A 23,565-nucleotide genomic window follows, 5' to 3' on the forward strand; every position below is an offset into this window, starting at 1 on the left:
ACAATACAACCAAATCAAGACAACATAACCAAATCAAGACACCACAACCAAATCAAGACACCATAACCTAATTATTATTGATGATGATGGTAATGACGATGGTTTTTGTTTGATAAACATGATTTTAAGATGGTTTTTATACTGATTGAGCTCCCAACAGCTGTCAATGTTGTGCTTTGCCTCTGTGCACTGCCTGTCAGCATTAGTGTCCGATCTGACTTAAAGCTGTTCATTTGCACTTACTGACATCGTTTTCCTCCTCTCTAGAGCCTCGCTTTTGTTTTACTTACTCTCTGATGTACGTTGCTTTGAATAAAAGTGTCTGCTAAATAAATTATAGAATTGTAGAAATGCATTCAACACAATCAAATACAGCAAAATAAAGGCAAGGCAACAAAAAGTAGACAATACTGACACAATAACCACATGCAGCCAATACATCAAAATGCAAGGAAAAGGCATTACCATCTACAGGCAATCCAGCCACAGACAATAGAACATAGCTAAATGTATTTTTAAACAAAAAAGTTGTGTGTTTGGTTATATGTTGTCATTTGTCTTAGAATAGATTATATGAATGGAGAATCCGAAGGGGACTATTATCTTTGGAGGCAGGGCAATGTTGATCAGACACTAAATGCTCATCAGACTAAAGCCAGTGGGTGTACAATTGATTTTGATGCCTGCGTAAGGTTTTGCCATCTGCAATCTTTTCTATTGATGATCTAGTTATGGTGTCTTGATTTGGTTGTGGTGTCTTGATTTAGTTGTGGTGTCTTGATTTGGTTATGGTGTCTTGATTTAGTTGTGGTGTCTTGATTTGGTTATGGTGTCTTGATTTAGTTGTGGTGTCTTGATTTGGTTGTGATGTTTTGATTTGGCTATGGTGTCTTCATTTAGTTGTGATGTCTTGATTTGGTTGTGTTGTCTTGATTTAGTTATGGTGTCTTGATTTGGATGTGGTGTCTCTATTTAGTTGTGATGTCTTGATTTGGTTGTGTTGTCTTGATTTGGTTATGGTGTCTTGATTTGGTTGTGGTGTCTTGATTTAGTTGTGATGTCTTGATTTGGTTGTGATGTCTTCATTTAGTTGTGATGTCTTGATTTGGTTGTGATGTCTTGATTTGGTTATGGTGTCTTGATTTGGTTGTGGTGTCTTGATTTAGTTGTGATGTCTTGATTTGGTTGTGATGTCTTGATTTAGTTGTGATGTCTTGATTTGGTTGTGGTGTCTTGATTTAGTTGTGATGTCTTGATTTGGTTGTGATGTCTTGATTTAGTTGTGGTGTCTTGATTTGGTTGTGATGTCTTGATTTGGTTGTGATGTCTTGATTTAGTTGTGATGTCTTGATTTGGTTGTGTTGTCTTGATTTGGTTGTGGTGTCTTGATTTGGTTGTGATGTCTTGATTTAGTTGTGTTGTCTTGATTTAGTTGTGGTGTCTTGATTTGGTTGTGATGTCTTGATTTGGTTGTGTTGTCTTGATTTGGTTGTGGTGTCTTGATTTAGTTGTGGTGTCTTGATTTAGTTGTGATGTCTTGATTTGGTTGTGTTGTCTTGATTTGGTTGTGATGTCTTGATTTGGTTGTGTTGTCTTGATTTGGTTGTGGTGTCTTGATTTGGTTGTGATGTCTTGATTTAGTTGTGGTGTCTTGATTTGGTTGTGATGTCTTGATTTAGTTGTGATGTCTTGATTTGGTTGTGATGTCTTGATTTGGTTGTGTTGTCTTGATTTGGTTGTGGTGTCTTGATTTAGTTGTGATGTCATGATTTGGTTGTGGTGTCTTGATCTAGTTGTGTTGTCTATGGTTGTGGTGTCTTGATTTAGTTGTGGTGTCTTGATTATTTGTGGTGTCTTGATTTGGTTGTGATGCCTTCATTTGTTTGTGATGTTTGGTTGGTTGACTTTGTTGACGGTTATTTTCTGCAGCAATTGTTTTCTTAAAGCTCCTGTGAGGTAAGAGGTCAAACTTTGTCTCCAGGGGATGTTTAGTGTGACACAAAGGTTTTTAGTTGTACGGTGTTAAGCTCTCAGGTTCACAGTCATTTTGTCTAAAAGTGGAAATCATCCTTTGTAATTAGCATTTAAAATCAAATGTCATTATATATAATGAGGTAAAATAAGTGTATAAAGAAGTTTCTTATAAACATGTTTGCATGATTGTTATCCTAATTTACCTCACACACATTTACGCCATCATTAGAATTGTTTTGTATTCCAGCTCCATTGGTTGCCTGATAAATCATTCAACAAAAATAGCTATTGTAGCATTTTTTAACACTTTATCATACTTAGGGTATTATAAAAACTATCCCTTCATCCAGTGTATCCTCTGGAGTAACTAGGGTTCTTCTTAAAAGCAGGAGATATGGTGACTACACACCATCTTTATATGACTGAAATACATTTAAAAAACTACAACAGGCTGTATAGCCGATATACAAATAGACTATATGAAGTATATTTAATTTCTAAGAACTCAAGGTTCTATATATCAATACTGTTTTTTAGTTCATTAATATTTCACAACTGACGTCAAGACAATGCTTAAATTTTTTAGAATGAAATAGAAACAATGTCATAGGTGACAATATTGTTGAAAGCAGCAGGTTGACTCTGAGTGTCATCATATAAATCATATGTAAGATAGAAAATATGAGACAAAATATATTAGGAATAACTATAAAATGTTTAATTATATATATATTATAGAATACAATTATATTGTGTCTTGTTGTTCAGTCTTAATCTATTGTTTGTGGCCACCTCCTCCCACATACACATCCATAGAGCCCCATTGTACCAGGTCGCCCTGAAATCCTGGCTGCACTAGTTTCCTGTTAGGGGCTGGTGACACCATAGGGTCAAGTGAAAAGTCAAATAACTTGCTTTTATGTTGAGATAACAGTCTAAAGAAGATAAAAATGACATATTTTAATGTTTGGTGTCCTTACTTAAAAAATGACAGACTTTGATATACATACGTTTTGAATTTTTGTTTCAATTTTCAATTTCCGCCTAAACTACATGTGTGTTTAAGTGCGAAAAATTCAAAAATTGAAAATGGTATTGATAAAAACTTTGCATAATTGTAACTAATAACTATCTGTGAACATCCTGTCCAAATTTGGTGAAATTCTGATTCTGATTCCCAGAGATACATGTGATAAGGCTAGAGCTGTCCCTTTTTCCCTAATTTGACCTATTTTCATGTTTTGGTAAGATGCATAAAACATCCAAAAAAAGTTATTTTGCAGTAAAATATTTTTATACAACTATCCGTTTCATAAACTAGACATGTTCAAGTTATGAAAAAATATGGTTGTGCTTTGTTCTACCTCGGGTAAGGGTCTCTCAACTTTTAGGGGCCCAAGTTCCTCTACCAGTAGTGCAGAGAGTTGTGTTTGATTGGTTCCCTCTGAGATCACAGCAGAGCTCTCTTATCTGCTGCTCCATCACTTCAATGTCTCTATACTCCAGCCAATAACGAATCAAATGATTTCATTACACAAATCTCTGAAATTTCTCATTTCCCAGCAGGCTCTTTAGTATCTGTTCATGTCACACGCAGCTGGTGATTAAAAGGGCGTGGGAGTCATTAGTCAAATAGTACTGCACTGTTCTTTGAACCAGTTAGAATCTCTCTGATGACTGTTTGACTAATGACAAGTCTCACTGTGTGTTTCATGTTGATTTGTGTTACAGGAGGAGAAACCAGCCGATAAGAATGAGGACAAAAAAGAAGGAAGACCTCAGGGTAAGAAGTTCTTTCATCAATAAACCACTGAACTTCTTTGTGTGTTTCACTTTCTGTCCTTTACCGTATCCTCCCACAGCAGTGAGAGTTAGATGAACTCCTTTACTGTCACATGGTGAATGTTAGATAGCCAGTGTTTCAGAGCTGTAGTTTGGGTTAGGACTGAAGTTACCAAATACGTTTAAGTTAATTATTGCTGACATTCCTGAACAAACATTATCATTATGGTTAACATTATGATTTATCAGGAATGTTTTGATGATGCTCACACATGCTGCAATGTTGGATCACAGTCCTAAGACATCATCGCAGTATTTGCACAATTAAAGGGCTTTGCTCCGATAGGAATTTATAGGAAAATATATTAAGAAGTCATCTGCATAGGGCACTTTGTTTTTCCTGGCATGGACAGCAGGAGGGGCTGCCAGAGGGGCTGCAGCTAACGTTAGCTTAGCTTGTGTTTTGACGTCACCTGTTGGTTCCTGAATGGCTGTTTTGGAAACCTATCCATAGCGGTGACCACCTTGGAAATGCTGACTCTGTCAACCAAACAACCGACAAACAGGAGGAGCTGAGGCGGGGCTTAAGCCTCCTGACAGCTACACCACGACTTCTTGTGGTCGAGCCTGTCACTCGCCTTATTGTGAATAACTCTTATCCTTCATTAAATCAAAACTGATGAGTCATCAAAACATTCACCCCCCGTACAGTGTGTGTCGATCGAGACATGAGCTAATCACACCTATTTGGTTTTTTTTTTAACCAGGCTGTAAACATGTTAATCTCTGCTGTAAAAACAGGCTTTTTAGAATGGGTGTGTATGTGACTTCCTGTGTTCTGCAGCCATCATCTTCACAGAGGAGGTTGCTGCTTGCAAAGGACATGTATTTACAGAAGTTTCTCCTCTTTATAACGATCGGGCTGATTATTAAACGCAGTAAAGACATTAATTAACAAGTTTCAAGATAAAAATCTGTGTTTCTAAAATGATCTTTGGTGTGCATCAACTGGGGTGTGCAGACAGGGAACAACTGAGGGCAACGTTTGTATTTTATTATTTCTACATTTCTTTCTTTATGTTCTTTTGACGTTGTGACTGCCTGTCAGATCTAATGAGGTTTAAACTTTCCAGTATCACTTCTTATGTTTTAGAAATGTTTCAGGACAAACAGTATCAGCAGCATTTGGTGTTTGTGTGTTTGTGTGTTATTGTGTTTGTTTGTCTTTGGATGTTTCGTTGGCTGATGCAACAATAAAATGCATTTTTGTAAGAGAAGAAGAAATTAAATTTGTATTGTTCTCTAATAGAATCAACTCCAACCGCCCCAGCAGCGGCCCCAGCAGAGGCCTCAGCAGCGGCACCAGCAGCGGCCCCCGCCCCAGCAGCGACCCCAGCAGCAGCACCAGCAGCGACCCCAGCAGCGGCCCCAGCTAACTCTGGTGAACCTGGAGCTGAGGGGTAAGAACACCATCGTCATTCTTTCCTCCTGATTTGATCTCAAACGTTGAGTTTAAGTGGGCAGCAATAATTAAAGAGAGTGGATATAATGTGTTTATCTGTGCAGTATCTCGCTCACAGTGTGACAGCACACAGCCTGCAGAGACTCATTAATCAGCAGAACCCTGGGAGATGAACACAGGGAGAGAGATGTTGATCCTCTGCTGTAACATGCATATTAACGCAGGGACCAACTCAAAGTGGATTAAAAGCTCTTCAGCTTTGAGGCTTAAAGCGGCTCACTGTGGCTGATTGTGGAGAAGCAGAGGAGGAGAGGTGGAGGCGACACGTTGATCCTGACAGGTGTAAACACAACAGGTTATCAGTGGAGGCTGATAAACAGTGGAGGGGAGAGAACAGAGAGTGTGCAGTCAGAGGTTTCAGATCTACCTGTTACTGATTATTCATTTATCTTTATTTAACCGTTTATTCTCCCTGTAGAGACACAGACCAGCTCTCTGTCTTCACTCTGTTTTTAGTGAAAGCTGAAATCAATGTCTTCAAATTAAAAACATGACTTTATTATCTGTTGACGTTCTCAATGATAAATATGATGACCGATGACAACGAATCCTTTTCCTGAAGTGTTGGTGCGTAAAAAGATGTAAACCCCATTTTTAATTAAAAAAGCACAAAGACGATCGAATGTTCAAACTGAGACATTTCTTCTTCTTTTTGTATTTTACGTCCCTTTAAGAGTCGAATAAGTCAAAAAGCTTCAGCCATATTTGTAGTTTAAAGATCGTCTTCATCAGAGGGACAGGTTTTAGCTCGAGGTCTTCATCAGGAGAGCCAGTGTGTGTGTGTCCTAAGAAAGTGTTCACGGGAGGTTTAATGCTTCTGTCAGTACCTAGACTCTGCCACCAGAGGGCAGCGTCTCCCCCGTGCTGAGCAGAAACTTCTTCTTCAGACTTCCTGCCTCTTTATGACTCAGACTGAGGGTGCATTCGAATTGTCCCTCCTATCTCCTTTCACTATCCACTTTACCTTAACCCCGGGGAAACGTCATGAGGTTAAGGAAAGATGTTAGGAGAATTCATAAAGGACTTAGGGAAAGGCGATCTCGTTGCTCTTACAATCCGACCACATTTCCACTAGGCCACGTCATTAAATGCGACGGGCCGGCGGAGGCTAATGACGTGAGTCTGCCGTGTTGAAACTACAATGTTCAGAAAATGGACTACAGAAAACGCATCTAAAAAAACTTTCCCCTGTGCCTCTTACCAGTGAAATAATCCTAATTACCACGAGGTTGGGATTGAAATAAAAGAAATATAGACTACCAGGCTAAAAGTAACAAAAGTGAAACCATCAGCTTCCTGTCCACTCAGAAATCAACATCAAAATAAATATGATTGTATGAAATGAATTGTTACATTTATGTAAGATATAGCCTACACATAATGTTTGAAGCATACAAATGTACAACTGTACAAAGCATTCTTAAGTGAATTAAATATGTTGAATAAAACATCATCTTGATAAAAATGTCTCTTATCTTTTTATCCCTTGATCTGTGTCAGTTTACGATCATCGTTCATTTCCGTGAACAGTCGGATGCGTGACTTGCTTTAAATGTTGCGGCCGCAAGGAATTGTGGGGCGGCATATCTCATCTCCTTTCGTAAAGGATGGTCCGGTGTATCCTATGCTAAAGGAGGTTATAAAGGAAGCACTGACCCACCTTTCCTTAACTTTTAGAGAATTCGAACGACTCTTATCATGGCCGCCACTTAAATGCTTCCGGGGTTAAGGTAAAGTGGATAGTGAAAGGAGATAGGAGGGACAATTCGAACGCACCCTGACTTAAGAAACAGAACGCCTGACATACTTCCTGCTCAAACAGGATCCAACCAATCACAAGATAGAAGGCAGGACATAACATTGTGATGAAATTGATTGGCTCGTTAGCTAGTCATCAGATATTTCACAGGAAGAGAAAATACAGTGATTTAGATGTAAAAAGACTCAGAGAAGATCGTCCTTCATTGATCCTCGGAGGTAAAACTCAAGAGCTACAGCAGAAAAAAGAGAAGAAGAGTGTGCAGATATATAGGAATAAAAATAAAAATAGAAAATGTATAATTATTAACTTTAAAGAAAGTAAACTCAACACCATTCAGACATGTTGAGCAGGTATTCTTCATATCATGTGTGTGCTTTAAGTGCTAAAATAAAAGATGAGATAATGAATCATTTCAGGTTTAGATCGGGGTTCAATAGAGATATTCATGAAAGTGGACATCATGTGGTTTTGTCCACTAGGAGACGACGTTGAACACGTAAACAGAACTGTTTTCCAACAGTTTGCTTCATCTCAGAAGTTTAATATTTGTGAATAATTTAAATCTTTCAGTGTATTTATGTGTGAATGAAGTTATTGTTTCCACCTTTAGACAGGATGCTCCTCCTCCTCCTCCAATCGTCATCAACCAATATTCAGACGAGCAGCTCAGGGCGATCGTGGTGAAGATGAGAGAGAGGCTGCAGCTTTGTAGGGAGAAGGTGGTGGATAAATACGCATCGTCTCCAGAGATCAGCCCTCCTGTCAGTGAGTGCAAACACACCGTCACAAATCAAACCACAGCAGGTCTAGCAGGTCATCTTTGAGCAGCACTATCTGGGAAATGCAAAATGTTTTAATAATGAAACTTACCACAAAGCTTAAATTTCAGACTTGTGGGATGAACGTACAAAGAGTTAGTTTGGTTTTAAACGTACAGTTTGTTCTGATCCCTTCAGCTCCTCTGCTCCCTAAAGACCACTACGCTAAAGTGGTGGAGGAGAGGAAGAGGCAGGCAGAAGAGGATCGCATAAAAAAGGAGGAGGCTGACAAGAAGAAGAAGGAGGAACAGGAGAAGAAGAAGAAGGAGGATGAGCAGAAGAAAAAAGAGGAAGAGGAGAAGAAGAAAGCAGAGAGTAAGGAGGAGGAGAAGGAGGAGAAGGAGAAGAAGAGCCTGAAGATTCGGTTTGAAGAGGCTGCATGGTCCTCAATAGACCTGGTCCTGAAGCCGGTGGAGGACCAGATGGACTCGGTGCTGGGGACCACCATCGACCCGTTCACAGACCGCCGTTACATAGCCTGGCTCAGCCTGGTCACTCTGGCCTTCAACTACAACACGTGGTTCATGACGGCCCGCCTCTGCTTCCCCTACCACACCCAGACCAGCATCCCGTTCTGGTTTGCTCTGGATCTACTTGCAGACCTGATCTACCTCACAGACTCCATCTTGTTCCAGGCCAGGAAACAGTTTGTCAAAGGAGGAGACATCATCGTAAGTCCTGAAGGATTCATGTTCCAGAAAACCTCCTAACCCTAAGATTCAACGTGATTCAAGTTTTATTTTCTTCTTTCAGAAAGACCGAGTGATGACCAAGAAAAACTACAGAGACTCCGACAGATTCACGGTGAGATATGTATATATATATACACATAGAGAGAGAGAGAGTCAGAGAGAGAGAAAGAGAGAGACAGAGAGAGAGAGAGAGAGAGAGAGAGAGAGAGAGAGGCTTTTTTTTGTTGCCGTGGTATCAACAGGTATTGGTATTGTTTGATGGTTACTGGAATAATTTCTTGTAGAATCTGGTATGGTGACATAGTCTCTCTGCTCACAGATGGACATGGTGTCCCTCATCCCCTTCGACCTGCTCTACTTACAGTTTGGCTTTAAATCCATCTTCAGAGCCAATCGTCTGCTCAAGGTGAGATTCCTCAGGTAGTACTTCTCCTCTGTGGACATCCTGTGGGAGAGTCAGCTGACTTGTTCATGCTTCCTCTGCAGGCAGACACGTTCTTTGAGTTCAGTGACCGTCTGGAGAGCATCATGACCAAAGCTTACATCTGGAGGTCAGTCTAAGATGATGACCTTTTCATAGATACCCCGAAGACAAAGACAAGATGTCAACATTTAAACACACATGTGAAGAAGGAATAACTTCTCAGTGAATGTGTAGCTTCAGTTTCTGTTCTGGTTCCCTTCATTGCTAGGCTCCTTCAGATAACCACGGGTCACGTTCAGGGGATCTGTCATCTCTCAGAAACACAATCCTCAGAGTTTTTAGAAGGACCAATAATCTGAAAATAAAAATCGATATACCCATCAAAGACTGTGAAGAAGAAGGTATCTTAAAGCCCCTCATTGGTTGGTAGACTACAGTTGTAAAATGGCCATATTTGGGCGGAGCCGTCAACGAGCGAGTGATTAGCAAAGAAGTTATCTTCTACAGCTCGCCTAGCATTCATTGTAACGGTGATATTCATTTGAATGATAACTTAGGCTCCTTAAAAAGTCTTGAAACCAAATGCACTAACTAAAGAAGTCGAACATTTGACCCCTCAGAATGACTTTCAGTACGTCAAATCGGAAGAGGGCATTTGTCATGGCCCCAATGGTAACGGTGGCCTTTCAGTGTCAGATGTCTCTAAACTTTAAAGTCAGTATTTGTTTAAACACACAGAATAACAGAATGAAGTAACGTTCCTCTTCTGTCAGAGTGATCCGGACCATCGGATACCTGCTCTTTATGCTCCACATCAACGCCTGCTTCTACTACGTGGCCTCAGACTATCAGGGCATCGGGTTGACCAAATGGGTCTATTCGGGCCTGGGCAGCGCGTAAGTACCTTTATGTTCTCATAACGAAGCATGTTTATATGATCTGAAGGTCCTTAAAGTACGGGTAATCTGCTCCATTGACTGCTTACAATATGAATACTTCAACCACCATTTAGACTGAGAGCAGGAAGTCCAAATGAAAACTTCTGTTTCATTTCAAACATATGGGATATTTCTGAATCCCGGCCTGAGGCCATGGAACACGATGGATTGCTCTCTCCGGGAGTTCAGGTATCTCAGGGTTCACAGTGAGGGTAAGATGGACTGTGAGATTGACAAGTGGATTGCTTCAGTGTCAGCAGTATTGTGAGCGCTGTGTCGAGTCGTTGTGGTGAAGAGGGAGCTGAGCTAGAGCTGAACTTGGTAAATGGACTTGGTAAAAGGACTTGGTAAAAGTACTTGGTAAATGGACTTGGTAAAAGGACTTGGTAAAAGTACTTGGTAAATGGACTTGGTAAATGGACTTGGTAAATGGACTTCAATTCAATCAATCAATCAATTTTTATTTGTATAGCATCAACTCATAACAAGTGTTATCTCGAGACACTTTACAAAAAGCAGGTAAAATACCTTACTCGTTGTCTTTTAACATTACAAAAGAGCAGGAAAAAAGACCTCACTCATTGTTATGTTACAAATAACATGTTCTGGCTGGCCGTCAACCAACGATCTCGAGGAGCCTAAGAGAGCTCAAGAGCTCCCAGGAAAGTAGGTGGTTAGTGACTGAGATTTATAGATAGATACATGCAGTAATATGATGTACTGTATATGCACAGAGAGAGAGAGAGAGGGAGAGAGAGAGGGAGAGAGGAGCTCAAGGTGCCAGTTCCCCCGGTAGTCTAAGCCTATAACAGCATAACTAGGAGCTGGTCTACACCAGCACCAGCCCTAACTATAAGATTTATCAAAAAGGAAAGTTTTAAGTCTATTCTTAAAAATACAGACTGTGTCTGCCTCTGGAAGACGATTCCAGAGGAGAGGAGCCCGATAACTGAAGGCTTTACCTCCCATAGTACACTTAGAGACTGTAGGTACCACTAGCAGGCCTGCATTCTGGGACCGTAATGTTCTTGAGGGGCAGTACGGCACTAGTAGCTCCTTAAGATAAGATGGTGCCTGGCCATTTAGAGCTTTGTAAGTGAGAAGAAGGATCTTGAATTCTATTCTAGACTGTATAGGGAGCCAGTGCAGAGAAGCCAGGACACGAGTGATGTGGTCCCATTTCCTAGTTCTAGTCAGTACACGAGCTGCAGCGTTCTGGACTAGTTGAAGAGTCTTTAGAGACTTACCAGAGCACCCTAACAAAAGAGAATTACAATAATCCAACCTGGAGGTAACAAATGCATGAACTAGTTTTTCTGCATCATTTTGCGACAAGATATTCCTGATCTTGGATATATTACGAAGGTGAAAATAGGCTGTTCTTGAAATTTGCCTGATGTGAGAGCTAAAGGACATATCTTGATCAAAAAGAACTCCTAGATTCCTAACAGTGGTGCTAGATGCCAGGCTGATGTAATTAAGGACAGTCAAATCACTAGAAAAAGTCTCTCTGAGCTTTTTAGGGCCTAGCACAATAACTTCAGTCTTGTCTGAGTTAAGTAGCAAAACATTTCTGGTCATCCAGGTCCTTACGTCCTTAAGGCACGTTTCTAGCTTACATAACTGACTAGTGCCATCAGGCTTCATTGATACATAAAGCTGAGTATCATCTGCATAACAATGAAACTGTATGGAGTGTTTCCTCATAATATTTCCCAGAGGAAGCATATATAATGTAAAGAGAATTGGTCCAAGCACTGAACCTTGTGGCTCTCCATGGCAAACTTTGGTGTGCATAGAGGACTTATCATTAACATGTACAAACTGAGATCGGTCTGATAAGTAGGATTCAAACCAACTTAAAGCAGTCTCTGTAATTCCAAGTAAATGTTCTAGTCTGTATAATAGGATCTGATGGTCAATGGTGTCAAAAGCAGCACTAAGATCTAACAAGACAAGCACAGAGAGAAGTCCCCTGTCTGAAGCTAGAAGTAGATCGTTTGTAACTTTAACTAGTGCAGTCTCAGTGCTATGGTGGACTCTAAATCCTGACCGAAACTCCTCAAATAAACTGTTGTCATGGAGAAAGTCACACAGCTGATTAGCTACCACTTTCTCCAGGATCTTTGAGATAAAAGGAAGGTTGGATATAGGCCTATAGTTAGCTAGAGTTCCTGAATCTAGAATAGGTTTTTTGAGTAGAGGTTTGATTACCGCTACTTTAAATGACTGTGGTACATAGCCTGCCAGTAAAGACATATTGATCATATCTAATATAGAGTTGCTAACTAAGGGAAAGACTTCCTTAAACAGCTTGGTTGGGATTGGGTCTAAAAGACAGGTTGACGGTTTCGATGCAGAAATAATTGAATTTAACTCTGAAAGGTCGATTGGAGAAAAACAGTCTAGACTAATATCTGGTCCTGGAACTGTCTCTGCCGTATCAAACGTATCTGCACCAGGTAAGGGCAGGAGGTTACCAATTTTGTCTCTGATATCTAGAATTTGTTGTTGAAAAAGTAGGGCTGGGCACGTTAACGCGTTATTTTCGCGTTAACTCATTAATTAATTATTGCTGACAATTATTTTGTCTCGCATTAACGCAGTTTTTATTATTTATTTTCTTATTGTAAAAGTCTGTTGCTCACTAGCTTTTATTTTGTAAAGTTCCATCGTGAGCGAGCCTAGTATCTTACTGCTGCGCATGTCTGCTGCGGCGCTCACAGGAAAGAGGAGAAACAGTATTGCCAACTTGGCGACTTTCTCGCTAAATCTGGCGACTTTCCAAACCCCCTTGGAGACTTTTTTTGTCAACAGCTACTTGCGACAAATCTAGCGACTTTTTCTGGTGTTATTGGAGACTTTTTTTGGTGTAAGAAACTGACGTGAAAGCACGTATTGCTCTGCAGTTACTGTCCTCAACGAGCAGCGGGTGCTGCCGTGAGCCCCTCCCCCTTCCAAAAGCACTCACAGTCTAGCCTCGCGCAGCAGACCCAGCTGCAGTCAGAGAGCAGAGAGGAGACCCACACCACTCTGCGTGCAGACTGCAACGAATGCAATAAGCTTTAGTTTTGTATTTATTTGCTTTGATTACATTGTTTAAGTTGAGAAGTACATTTACAATAAAAGTGCGCTATACACTACTTTTGAATTCATTATTGGATTTTGTGTATAACAATGCAATTAATCGCGATTAATCACAGGAACTCATGCGATTAACACCATTAAAACTTTTAATCGTTTCCCAGCCCTATGAAAAAGCTAAGGAAATCATTACTGCTGAGGGCAAAAGGAATACAAGGCTCAGTGGAGCTATGACTCTCTGTCAGCCTGGCTACAGTGATGAAAAGGTATCTAGGATTGCTTTTGTTTTCCTCGATTAGAGAGGAGTAGTAGGCAGCTCAAGTGTGACGTAGAGCCTTCATATATTTTCTATGACTATCCTGCCAGAATGAACGAGATTCTACCGTTTTGGTCAAGCGCCATATTCTTTCAAAATTTCGCGACGATTGTTTTAGAGTACGGGCTTCTGAGTTGAACCATGGAGCTAGTCTCTGCCATTTGATAACCTTCTGTTTTAGGGGAGCAATCGAATCAAGAGTAACTCTCAGCGAATCCACTGCACTATCAACAAACTGATCTAGCTGAGAGGGACTAAAGCTATCAAGAGTTTCCAACTGGGTTGAAACGCGGTACTGAATCAAAAACAGCTGAAATAGCTTCCTTAAATTTAGCTACAGCACTATCAGATAAACTTCTAGAGAGCACATTTTTATTAAGCAGAGATAATTCTGGTAGGACAATGTCGAAAGTAATAAGGAAATGGTCTGATAGAAGAGGATTTTCGAGGAAAATTTTAATGTTTTGGATTTCAATGCCATAAGCTAAAACAAGATCCAGGGTGTGGTTAAAACGATGAGTAGGTTCGTTTACACCAGGGGTGCCCACACTTTTTTGGCTTGCGAGCTACTTTTAAAATTACCAGGTCAAAATTATCTACCTGCATTCAAATATGCTAAATATATGTATTTATAAATATATATATATATATATATATATATATATATACATATATATATACATATATACTGAATATACTTTATATATATGTTGGCATACCTTGACTCACTGCATTAACCCTTATGGTACAATACAATTTATTACATTTATGGTCACTACGTTACTCTGATGACTAACCACTGAATGGAGTCAGCCAGGGTTGCACAGTCCGGACAGTAGCTGCTAGTAGCCAGCCTCAAACAGGCTTCCAAATGATCATCAGTCATGGTGGAACGGTATTTGGACTTAATAATCTTCATGTGGGAAAAGGCTGACTCGCACAAATAAGTAGAGCCGAATAATGCAGTCAAGGAGGTAGCACATTTTCTCATGTTTGGGTACTTTTCCTCTTTGAGTAAGTTCCAAAACTGTCCATGAGCCCTGGACTTCAGCTGAATGTCAGCCTGTAGTGTCAACATCTCATCCTCCACTGCAGACGAGTTCAGGTGAAAAAGTGTCGCAATTTTTGATGCAAGTGAATCAACCTCAATATCTTCCCTAAATGGGTAGCACATGAATGTGGCGATTGGCTCGAGTAAAGCAAAGTCTTGAAACCGTCTGTCAAAGTCTGACAGACAGTTTTCAATCTGCTCTGTGTAGCGCGCACTGTCAAGTTGCGCACACGCCTTCCCTTGGGTCTCCAGCTCTGATGTGAGGTTTTGAAAGTTCCCCAAATCATGGCGCTGCATCTTTGAGGACAGAAGTTGCATTTTACGTTTGAAAGCATTAACTGAACTGATCATGTTGACCACGGTTTTGTCTTTTCCTTGCAGCTCTAAATTGAGCTCATTCAGCATGTTAGTGAGATCAGTTAATAACGCCAAATCAAGCAGCCACTGATCGTCATTAAGTGGCTTGTATTCTGCATTTTTACTGACAAGAAGAAACTCCTTTATCTCCGGACAGAGGTCTCGAAATCTCTGCAGGAATTTCCCCCTACTAAACCATTTTACGTCAGTGTGTAACAACAGGTCAGAGTAGCTGCAGTCAGCCTCCTCCAGATGTGCACGAAACAGCCGTCTTTGAAGAGATCTCGCTCGAATAGAACAGACGATTTTCGTTGTCACATCCATTATCTCTTTCATGTTTAGCATTTTTGCACATAATGCTGGTTGGTGTATTATGCAGTGGTAGTTAAGGAAGTCCGGGAAAGCATCGTCTTCCCTGCACTTGGCAATAAATCCATTCAAGCGGCCCACCATCGCGGGCGCACCGTCCGTGGTGATTGACATTAATTTGCTCACCGGGAGCTGGGTTTTCAAAATAAAGTTTTTGAAAGACTGAAAAATGTCCTCTCCCTGCGTGTGTTCCTTCATGGGCAGTATTGTTAACAGCTCCTCTTTTGCAGTCATATCGGTAAACACCATCCGAATAAAAATGCACAATTGGGCTGTATCACTTATGTCCGTTGACTCGTCTAATTGCAACGAGAAACACTCACAGTCCGCGATGTCCTTCCACAGCTGCTGTGTCAAATCATCTCCCATTACTTCACAGCGCCGTGTCACTGTACTTCTTGATAGCTGAAGAGCTTTGATTGAAGATAATATTTCGGGTTTATTTTTAAAGTCCTGAAACAACGAGTCAGCTGCCTCAACGAAGGCCTCTTTGACCATCTCTCCCTCTTGGAAGGACTTTTTATGCTTAATGATGGAGTGACTCACCCGGAACGATGCTTCAGTGGCTGCCTTTACTTTTAAATTCACATGTGAAAAATTACTGCTGTCCGGTTAACGATTTTAGTTCAGTCACCCTTCTCTTTCTCAGCTCGCTTCTCGGAGGGAAATCAGTGTCGTACTTGAACAGTTCCCTTTTTTTGGAATAGCAATGGTAGATTGACAGATCAGACAAATGCACTTCGAATATGACATGGTGAAAAAAAAATCCTCCTCCCATTCCGCATGGAAATGGTAAGTTTTTGGTTTCTTACTTGGTCCGGCTCCCTCACTCATTTTCCTTCTTTAGTAGCCTAGATATAATTTTGAAGGCTTGCTATAATTTTACCGTAAGCTAGCTCATGTTTTCTACGTGGTGACCTGGTGGTGACCCGTGTTGTTAGAAGAGAGGAGAGTAGTTGTCATTAACGGTTTACCCAATGAACACAGACTGGCCGCCCTGTACGTCAATCGAATTTTTTTTTTTTTTTTTAATGGTGCGCGATCTACCCGCACTACCTTTGCGATCTACCGGTCGATCGCGATCGACCTATTGGGCACCCCTGGTTTACACCCTGGGTGAAACCAATAAAGTCTAAAAATTACATGTGCTAAGGCTATCATTATCAACATCCACATGGATATTGAAGTCACCTACAACAATTATTCTATCACTGCTAAGGACTAAATTTGATAAGAATTCTGCAAATTCAGATAGAAATTCAGAATATGGGCCAGGAGCGCGGTAAACTACAACAACTAGAACTGGCTGAAAGGTTCTTGAGACTGGATGTGAAAGACTAAGAACAAGGCTTTCAAAAGAAGAAAAATTCAGCTTTGGTCGAGGGTTAACTAGAAGACTAGAATTAAAAATAGCTGCTAATCCATCACCTCGTCCGGTGTCTCGAGGTATATGAGTACTAAAATGACTGGGAGGAGTGGATTCATTTAAACTAACATATTCATCTTGACACAGCCAGGTTTCAGTCAAAAAAAGTAAATCAATGTGCTGATCTGATATCAGATCATTCACTAAAAGAGATTTGGATGCTAAGGACCTAATGTTCAAAAGTCCGCAGTGAATTTTCTGATTTTTTTGCAAAATCGTATTCGTAGTTTTGATTCTAATGAGATTTTGACGATTTAAGCCTTTTTTTTCTACGTTTGGTTGACTTATAAAAACGGGTCTGGACCGGGGAACGGACACAGTACCTATAGTATAACTACAGTTCGATTCAGAATTACAGCTATAGTGACTGGGAGACAGATCTAAGGGAGGCGCAGAGAAGCGTGTAAGACTGCAGCTCTGCCTCCTGGTCTGAACTTTGTGTTGTTGTCAAGGTTTTGGACAAATAACCTCTGCTATGTTTCTAGATAATAGAGCTGCACGGTCCAAAGTGGGATGGATGCCGTCTCTAGCTAGCAGACCAGGTTTTCCCAAAAAAGACTGCCAGTTATCTATGAAGCCCACATCATGTGCTGGACACCACCTCGACAGCCAGCGGTTGAGTGATGACATGCGGCTATACATGTCATCACTGGTCTGATTTGGGAGGGGACCAGAGAACACTACGGAGTCCGACATCGTCTTAGCAAAAGTACACACCGACTCCACATTAACCTTAGTGACTTCCGACTGGCATAGTCAGGAGTCATTAGTGCCCACATGAATTACGATTGTATCAAATCTACCTTTAGTCTTTGTCAGCAACTTTAAATGAGATGCGATGTCGCCCGCTCTGGCCCCGGGTATACACCTAACTATGCCCGCTGACTTCACTAGCTTCACATTTCGGACTATGGAGTCTCCAATAATCAGAGTTTTATTCTCAGCGGGTGTGTCGCTGAGTAGGGAAAATTTGTTTGAAACGTGAAGTGGTTGGTGGGGAACCGTGTGCTTCGATTTTCGACTATGCTTCCCTCGGACAGTAACCCAGCCACTGCCTCCCGGCTGCTCGGGAGTTACCGGGGGGGAAGCCAAGCTATGTCGGCCCGCACCGGCTACAGGTGGCTGGCTAACTACTGCTGCATACGATGACTCTGACTCAATGGTGCGGAGCCGTCTCTCTAACTCAGACACCCTCACCTCCAAAGCTAAAAATAAACTACATTTCTTACATGTATCATTATCACTAAAGGAGGACGAGGAGTACACATCTGACACGTAGAGCAGGAGAGAGCAGGAGAGGGAGAGACGGAAAAATAAGCCATTGTAAATAAGGCTAACTGCTAAGCTAGGCTAAGAGTAGGTAGCTAAAATAAACAAAACTGTTAAGCAGATTTGTTGCTAGAGAGAAAGAGTGCTTTTCGATTACTTCTGTTTGTCTGAACGTACAGTGTGTTGGAAACAACAGTCGTAAGAAACTAGGCAAAATTAACAATTAAGCTTTTAGCTCTAACAATCAGCACTGAGCAACACAGTACAGCAGAGAACAGAACAGGGAATTATGCAATACGCTCACCCGTAGTACGTAGCACGTAGCAGCTCCTCTGCTCCTTGAAGCTTGGTCATTCCTGGTCAAGTCCTTTTTTTGGTAAAAGGACTTGGTAAATGGACTTGATCGTTATCGTTTTTCTCGTCTTCTGACTACTCTGGACACTTTACACTGTTTACATTATTCTATATTTAATATTTTGTACATTCAAATAATAATTTTTTTATTTTTTACATTATATTTTATTTTACTGTATATATGTGTATTAGTAATTTGAGTGTTTATTGCATGGCCTTGCGGAACAGTCCTTACATTTCACTGCACATCTGTATGAGCATGTGACAAATAAAAATCTTGAATCTTGAATCTACTCAAAGCGCTGATTTTTTAAAATCAATTTTAACTTTGCTTTCTGGTAAAATGACGAACAGTGCCTCTAGTAAGAACTTGAAAGTGTGACTTTGGACAAACGTTTTTACGTCATGCCACTCCTGCATGTGAGTGACCCTAGTGAGTCCCACCCAGTCAAAAAAGTCTGGACACTGGATACCTGGATACCGTCCTCTCCTCTAGCTGTACTCTATGTGCTGCTGTAGTTACCTCAGCTGCTTCTTCTATGCCAAGAAGTCCGTGCTGATGATCGCTGAGCTGCCTGTTGGGCTGGTCTTTCAGATGACTAACTATCTTTTTGGAGCATTCTTTATGTCCGTCATTCTGGGACAGGTAGTGTATTTTAAATATCTTAAACTTTTCCTTCTTTGTGGTCGCCTTTTGTTTTGATGGAGTTCTCTTGAATATATTAAAGCAAGACATCAAGGGAATCAATCTCAAAAAGGGGACAAATAACACACAGACACACCTATTCTATCGTTCCAGTCGACAGGTAGATTAGTGTTTTAAAGCCCCTTTAACTCCGCCCTCTCCACAGGTACCTGCGTTGTTACTACTTCGCTGTCCGCAGTCTGATCAACATCGGGGGTCTACCTGAACCTCACACCGTCTTTGAGATCTCCTTTCAGATGACTAACTTTTTCACGGGCGTCTTTGTGTTCTCCAGTTTGATTGGACAGGTAAAAAAAAGAGTCCCCTCATAGAGTCCCAGCATGGATAGAAATTAGCATCTCTACATTAGCATGTCATCACCTCTGTTTGTCTCATTAACATAGTGAAGTAGAGATAGATGATCGAGCCCTCACTCGTCTTAGTTTTACTAACACCCTGTCACCGTCACTCCAGCTGTTTTTGTTCCTCATTGGTTCCCTGTGAAGTCTTGACCGTCAGAAAACGTGTGAAATGTGCTGAACGTGACATTTCAACAAGAAAAGTCATCAAATGTCTGGTTCATCTCTTTCTACACCATCATACGTCAGATGAGGGACGTCATCGGAGCAGCCACGGCAGGTCAGACCTATTTCAGGTCCTCCATGGACAACACCGTGTCCTACATGGTCAACAATCGCATCCCCTCTCAGGTCCAGAACCGAGTCCGCACCTGGTACACCTACACCTGGGACGCTCAGGGCATGCTGGGTCAGTAACTCTGGAGTCTTATTTTTCTTAAGTTGTTAGACATTCAAATAAAACCCTTCTGTTTGTTCTTGCTGTTTCCAGACGAGTCTGAGCTGCTGGATAAGATGCCGCTGGTGATGAAAACTGCCATCGCTGTGGACATCAACCTCTCCACCTTCCAGAAGATCGATCTGTTCAAGGTGCCTGACACAAAACAATAAAAACAGACGTACTGAAGTTTGGACAGAAAGTAAACAAACATGACATTCCTCCTGCAGGGCTGTGACCAGCAGATGTTGGTGGACATGTTGCTGAGACTCAAATCTATCATCTATCTACCCGGAGACTTTGTGGTCAAGAAGGTCCATTTTGATCAGATAATAAACATGAATATGCTATATTGTGTCTTTTCTGCATGTTAATGAGCGCCCTGTGCTGTGCAGGGAGACATTGGTAAAGAGATGTACATCATAAAGGGCGGGGCGGTGCAGGTGGTGGGAGGACCTGACAACAGCATCGTGTTCGTCACGCTGAAGGCCGGCTGTGTGTTCGGAGAGATCAGGTGAGATTAATCTGACATGTGGATAAGAATGAAAACACAGCATTTAGCAGGCAATCATGGTAAATCCAGCTTTTACAATCTGACATCAGAGATGTTTATTATGCACAAAACTGTGAGAAGTATACACATGGGCTGTGTCAATATCTCTTTGTGTATACAACTCTGTTCTTCTGCTTTTAGTAAAAAAAGATATGCATCAAAAGTTATTTATTTAAACAAAAAGGAAAGGACCCAGCACAGATCCCTGAGAAGCTCCACAATGCAAACAATTACCAACATCTTCTGTTTCCTGTTGTATAAAAAGTTCTGTTTTTTCACTCTGTTGCTCCGTATAAAACATACCTTTAAATTGACTGTAGTGTTTAATGAGGAACTTGGAAGTATAAATATAAACCATTGACAAAGTCCTCACTCCAAAATGACTGAAAATATAAAATGTTTCCAGAAAACCAGAGATTGTCTGAGATCTTTAACCAATCACATACGTCTTTGTTTCTCAGTCTATTGCAGTCGTCCAAAGACGGAGGAAACAGGCGAACGGCGAACGTAAAAGCTTACGGCTTCGCTAACCTCTTCGTCCTGGAGAAGAAGGACCTGTTTGACATCCTGGTCCACTACCCCGAGTCTCAGAAAGTTCTGGCCAGGAAGGGACGGTGAGTCTGAGCCCAGAAGATGAACCTGTTTAGATCATTCTGATGTTCCCATGTGAATATGGTCATGGTATATACTCATCAGGTCAGGACCAAAGCAGTCCTGACCTGATGAGTCATGGACTCCTGAAGACCTCTGAAGGTGTGTTTAAGTCCTCCTATTTGTTGGGTGGGGCCTCCACTCGGATGTCCAGCACATCACACAGATGCTCAGTTGGATCCAGATCTTGGGATTTTGGAGGACATGTTGAGTTGTTCCTCCAGGCCACCTTCTTCCATCACTCTGTAGTCCAGGTCTACTGCTCACGTACCCACTGTTGTGGTGATTGATGTTGGACAGGGGTCGGCGTGGTTACCCTAAACGGTCTAATGCCCCAAACATAAGAACTGTGTGTTCTGACACCTTTCTATCAGACATGGAGCACAGCATTAGTTCAGGCAGGTCAAACTCGACTATCATGCCAGAGTTTTGGTAACAGTTGATTTGCTTCAAAGCGTCCTATTGGCCAAATAGTACATATGCCGCCTTATTTAAACTGCTCTAGCCTGCCTACTTTTGCTGCTCCCTCTGCAAGCCGGAAGGTCGAGGGTTCGATCCCCAGCAGGACAGCATGTCCAATGTGTCCTTGAGCAAGACTGAATTGCTCCCACTGCTTGGGTGGCTGTGTATGAATGGGATTAGTTACTTCTGATGGATTATTCTACCATCAGTGTGTGAATGTGTAGGTGTGACATGCAGTGTAAAAGCGCTATATAAGCTCAAGTCCATTTACCATTTACCATCAATGTCATGCTTGTCATTGATGTTCTGTGGGGGTTTGCTGCTTCTCTCCCTGCCTTATAGCTTTCCTTGTATGCACGGGTAGGGCAGGAATGTGCGCTGTTCCTGCCTCATGCTTTCCAAGTAAGCACGTGGAAGGGCAGAGAGATCCTGCCTTCAGTCCCCAAATGCATCAATAAACCCGGCCGCCCGTAACAGTGTTCATGGTTGACCTGTTCTCCTTCGTTGGACCACCTTTGGTCTTTCTGAACACCCCGAAGAACTGCTGTTTAAAGATGCTCTGAGGTTGTCTCTTCTGAAAGTTCTCATATCCTCACACTCGCCTGTTTTTCTCGGCTTTCAACACGTCAATTTCAAGAACAAGATGTTCACTTGCTGCCTAACATATCACACCTTGCTGCCTAACATATCACACAGGTGCCTCTGTTAAGAGATGATCAATGTTAGCCACTTCACCTGTCAGTGGTCAGATTGAAAAACATCCCATAGTCACTGCAGACATTCACAACCGATAAAGACGACATCTGTAAGATAAAAGTCATGACACAGTGTAAATAAGAGAGCACATGCCTATATGAGGGTGCAAGGAATGTGCTATAGTGTCATCTGGATAATGGTGAATATTTAGGTCTCTAATTTTTTTGAAAACTGTTGTGATCCCAGAAAAGATCCCTGGGGAACTACTTTGCTGAGAAACCTGCAGGGTGACGTCACCTCCTGTCTGACTGGCCTGATGTTGAAAGTCTTCATCTAGAGTTCATATAAAAAAGTGGAAAACATCTCAGCATCACTTTTACCAATGAAGGGATTCATGTCGACCGTTATTTTCTTTCTAACAGTTAAACTTTACAAACAAAATCAGATTCTTTTGAGATCAATTCTTCTTTTTCGCCCTCAGGGGCCATTATCATGTTTTTGTCTTTCATGAAATCTTCACCTTTTTCCCACTCTTAGAATACTTGAGTGAACTGATCAGTTTTTCAGAGCGTTAGACCAATGTGTTCCTAACTTTGATCCTTCCTTTGTACAGGAAGCTAATGAAGGCCAAGGGTCCTGCAGCCGCTAAAGCAGATGAAGATAAGAAGAAAGGACTCGCTCTGTTTGGACCCAAACCTCCAACGCCCAAACTGCTGCGAGCATTCGGAGGAAATTTTAACAAAGGACTTATCGAGAAAATGAAGGTAACAATATTCTTATTCTGAAAGTCACCACTCTTATTCTGAAAGTCACCACACATATCCTGACTGTTAGACTAACCATCATTATTTCTGTGTCTCCTGCTCAGAGTACCGCTGCCGGCCAGTGAGGACTGTGAGGAGAATCACTTTATGACTCCTTTTTGGGAGTCAGTGTTTGATTTGAACCCTTTGAGTCCTGTTTTGTACTGAGTGTTTTAAAATAAATATTTTGTTATATGTAAACGTGAAAAATCTGTTATGACCATATGAGAACATAAAATAATCCCATTTTAGGTAAGGTGAGAGAAAGACTAAGCAGCTCTGGTTAAAATGTTTGTTGAGAGGTTTTAACACTAAAACATTTAAATTTAATTAAAACTGAACTCACTGAGCTGGAGGTCAGAGTTCAACTGCATCATGCACGAGTGAAAACGATGATTTAAACTTCTAAAGTGAGCGTTTAAATTTGTATGAAATTCTGTATAAAGCATTGTACTACAGTGGATGTAAACATGTGATTGAACGTCCTCTGTTGTCAGTTCTAAACCTGAACATTTCTTCATCTTCTCTGCATGCAGATAAATAACACTCACTGTATGAAATGTGTAAATGAGTTTAAATAAATAGCTCTGTGATTGAAGTACGGTGTGACTCCGACTGCTTTGTTGTGTTTCTCCGTTCAGACAGAGAGAGAGAGCTGCTCATGCTAATCCTGTTAGCCACACAGAGACTCAGCCTGAAGCGACCCAGCAGCATCAGGATCCGTTTCATTTAAAGACAAACTTCCAGGTCTTCTTTCAAACGTTATCTCTCTTTTAGATAAT

At 41.2% G+C, this 23,565-nt stretch overlaps 1 protein-coding gene across 2 annotated transcripts in view; it reads left to right on the forward strand.

The window, feature by feature from the left end:
• The window catches only part of LOC132994650 (cyclic nucleotide-gated cation channel beta-3), a 30,355-nt gene extending 7,430 nt beyond the window's left edge, over window positions 1–22,925 (forward strand). The window contains exons 2-17 of one of the 2 annotated variants that reach the window (XM_061065139.1): window positions 3,706–3,757; window positions 5,111–5,216; window positions 7,651–7,805; window positions 7,997–8,529; window positions 8,612–8,662; window positions 8,870–8,956; window positions 9,037–9,101; window positions 9,748–9,870; window positions 18,990–19,131; window positions 19,432–19,591; window positions 19,673–19,770; window positions 19,849–19,932; window positions 20,014–20,132; window positions 20,633–20,785; window positions 22,594–22,744; window positions 22,849–22,925. In XM_061065139.1, coding sequence (XP_060921122.1) covers window positions 3,706–3,757; window positions 5,111–5,216; window positions 7,651–7,805; window positions 7,997–8,529; window positions 8,612–8,662; window positions 8,870–8,956; window positions 9,037–9,101; window positions 9,748–9,870; window positions 18,990–19,131; window positions 19,432–19,591; window positions 19,673–19,770; window positions 19,849–19,932; window positions 20,014–20,132; window positions 20,633–20,785; window positions 22,594–22,744; window positions 22,849–22,869 — 2,100 coding nt within the window. In that variant the 3' untranslated portion in view covers window positions 22,870–22,925. The remainder of the gene's footprint in view (window positions 1–3,705; window positions 3,758–5,110; window positions 5,217–7,650; window positions 7,806–7,996; window positions 8,530–8,611; window positions 8,663–8,869; window positions 8,957–9,036; window positions 9,102–9,747; window positions 9,871–18,989; window positions 19,132–19,431; window positions 19,592–19,672; window positions 19,771–19,848; window positions 19,933–20,013; window positions 20,133–20,632; window positions 20,786–22,593; window positions 22,745–22,848) is intronic. The other variant, XM_061065141.1, reaches the window with a different exon arrangement.
• The last annotated feature ends 640 nt before the right edge of the window (window positions 22,926–23,565 follow it).

This window comes from Labrus mixtus, chromosome 19, assembly GCF_963584025.1.
Source record: "Labrus mixtus chromosome 19, fLabMix1.1, whole genome shotgun sequence".
Classification (NCBI taxonomy): Eukaryota; Metazoa; Chordata; class Actinopteri; order Labriformes; family Labridae; genus Labrus; species Labrus mixtus.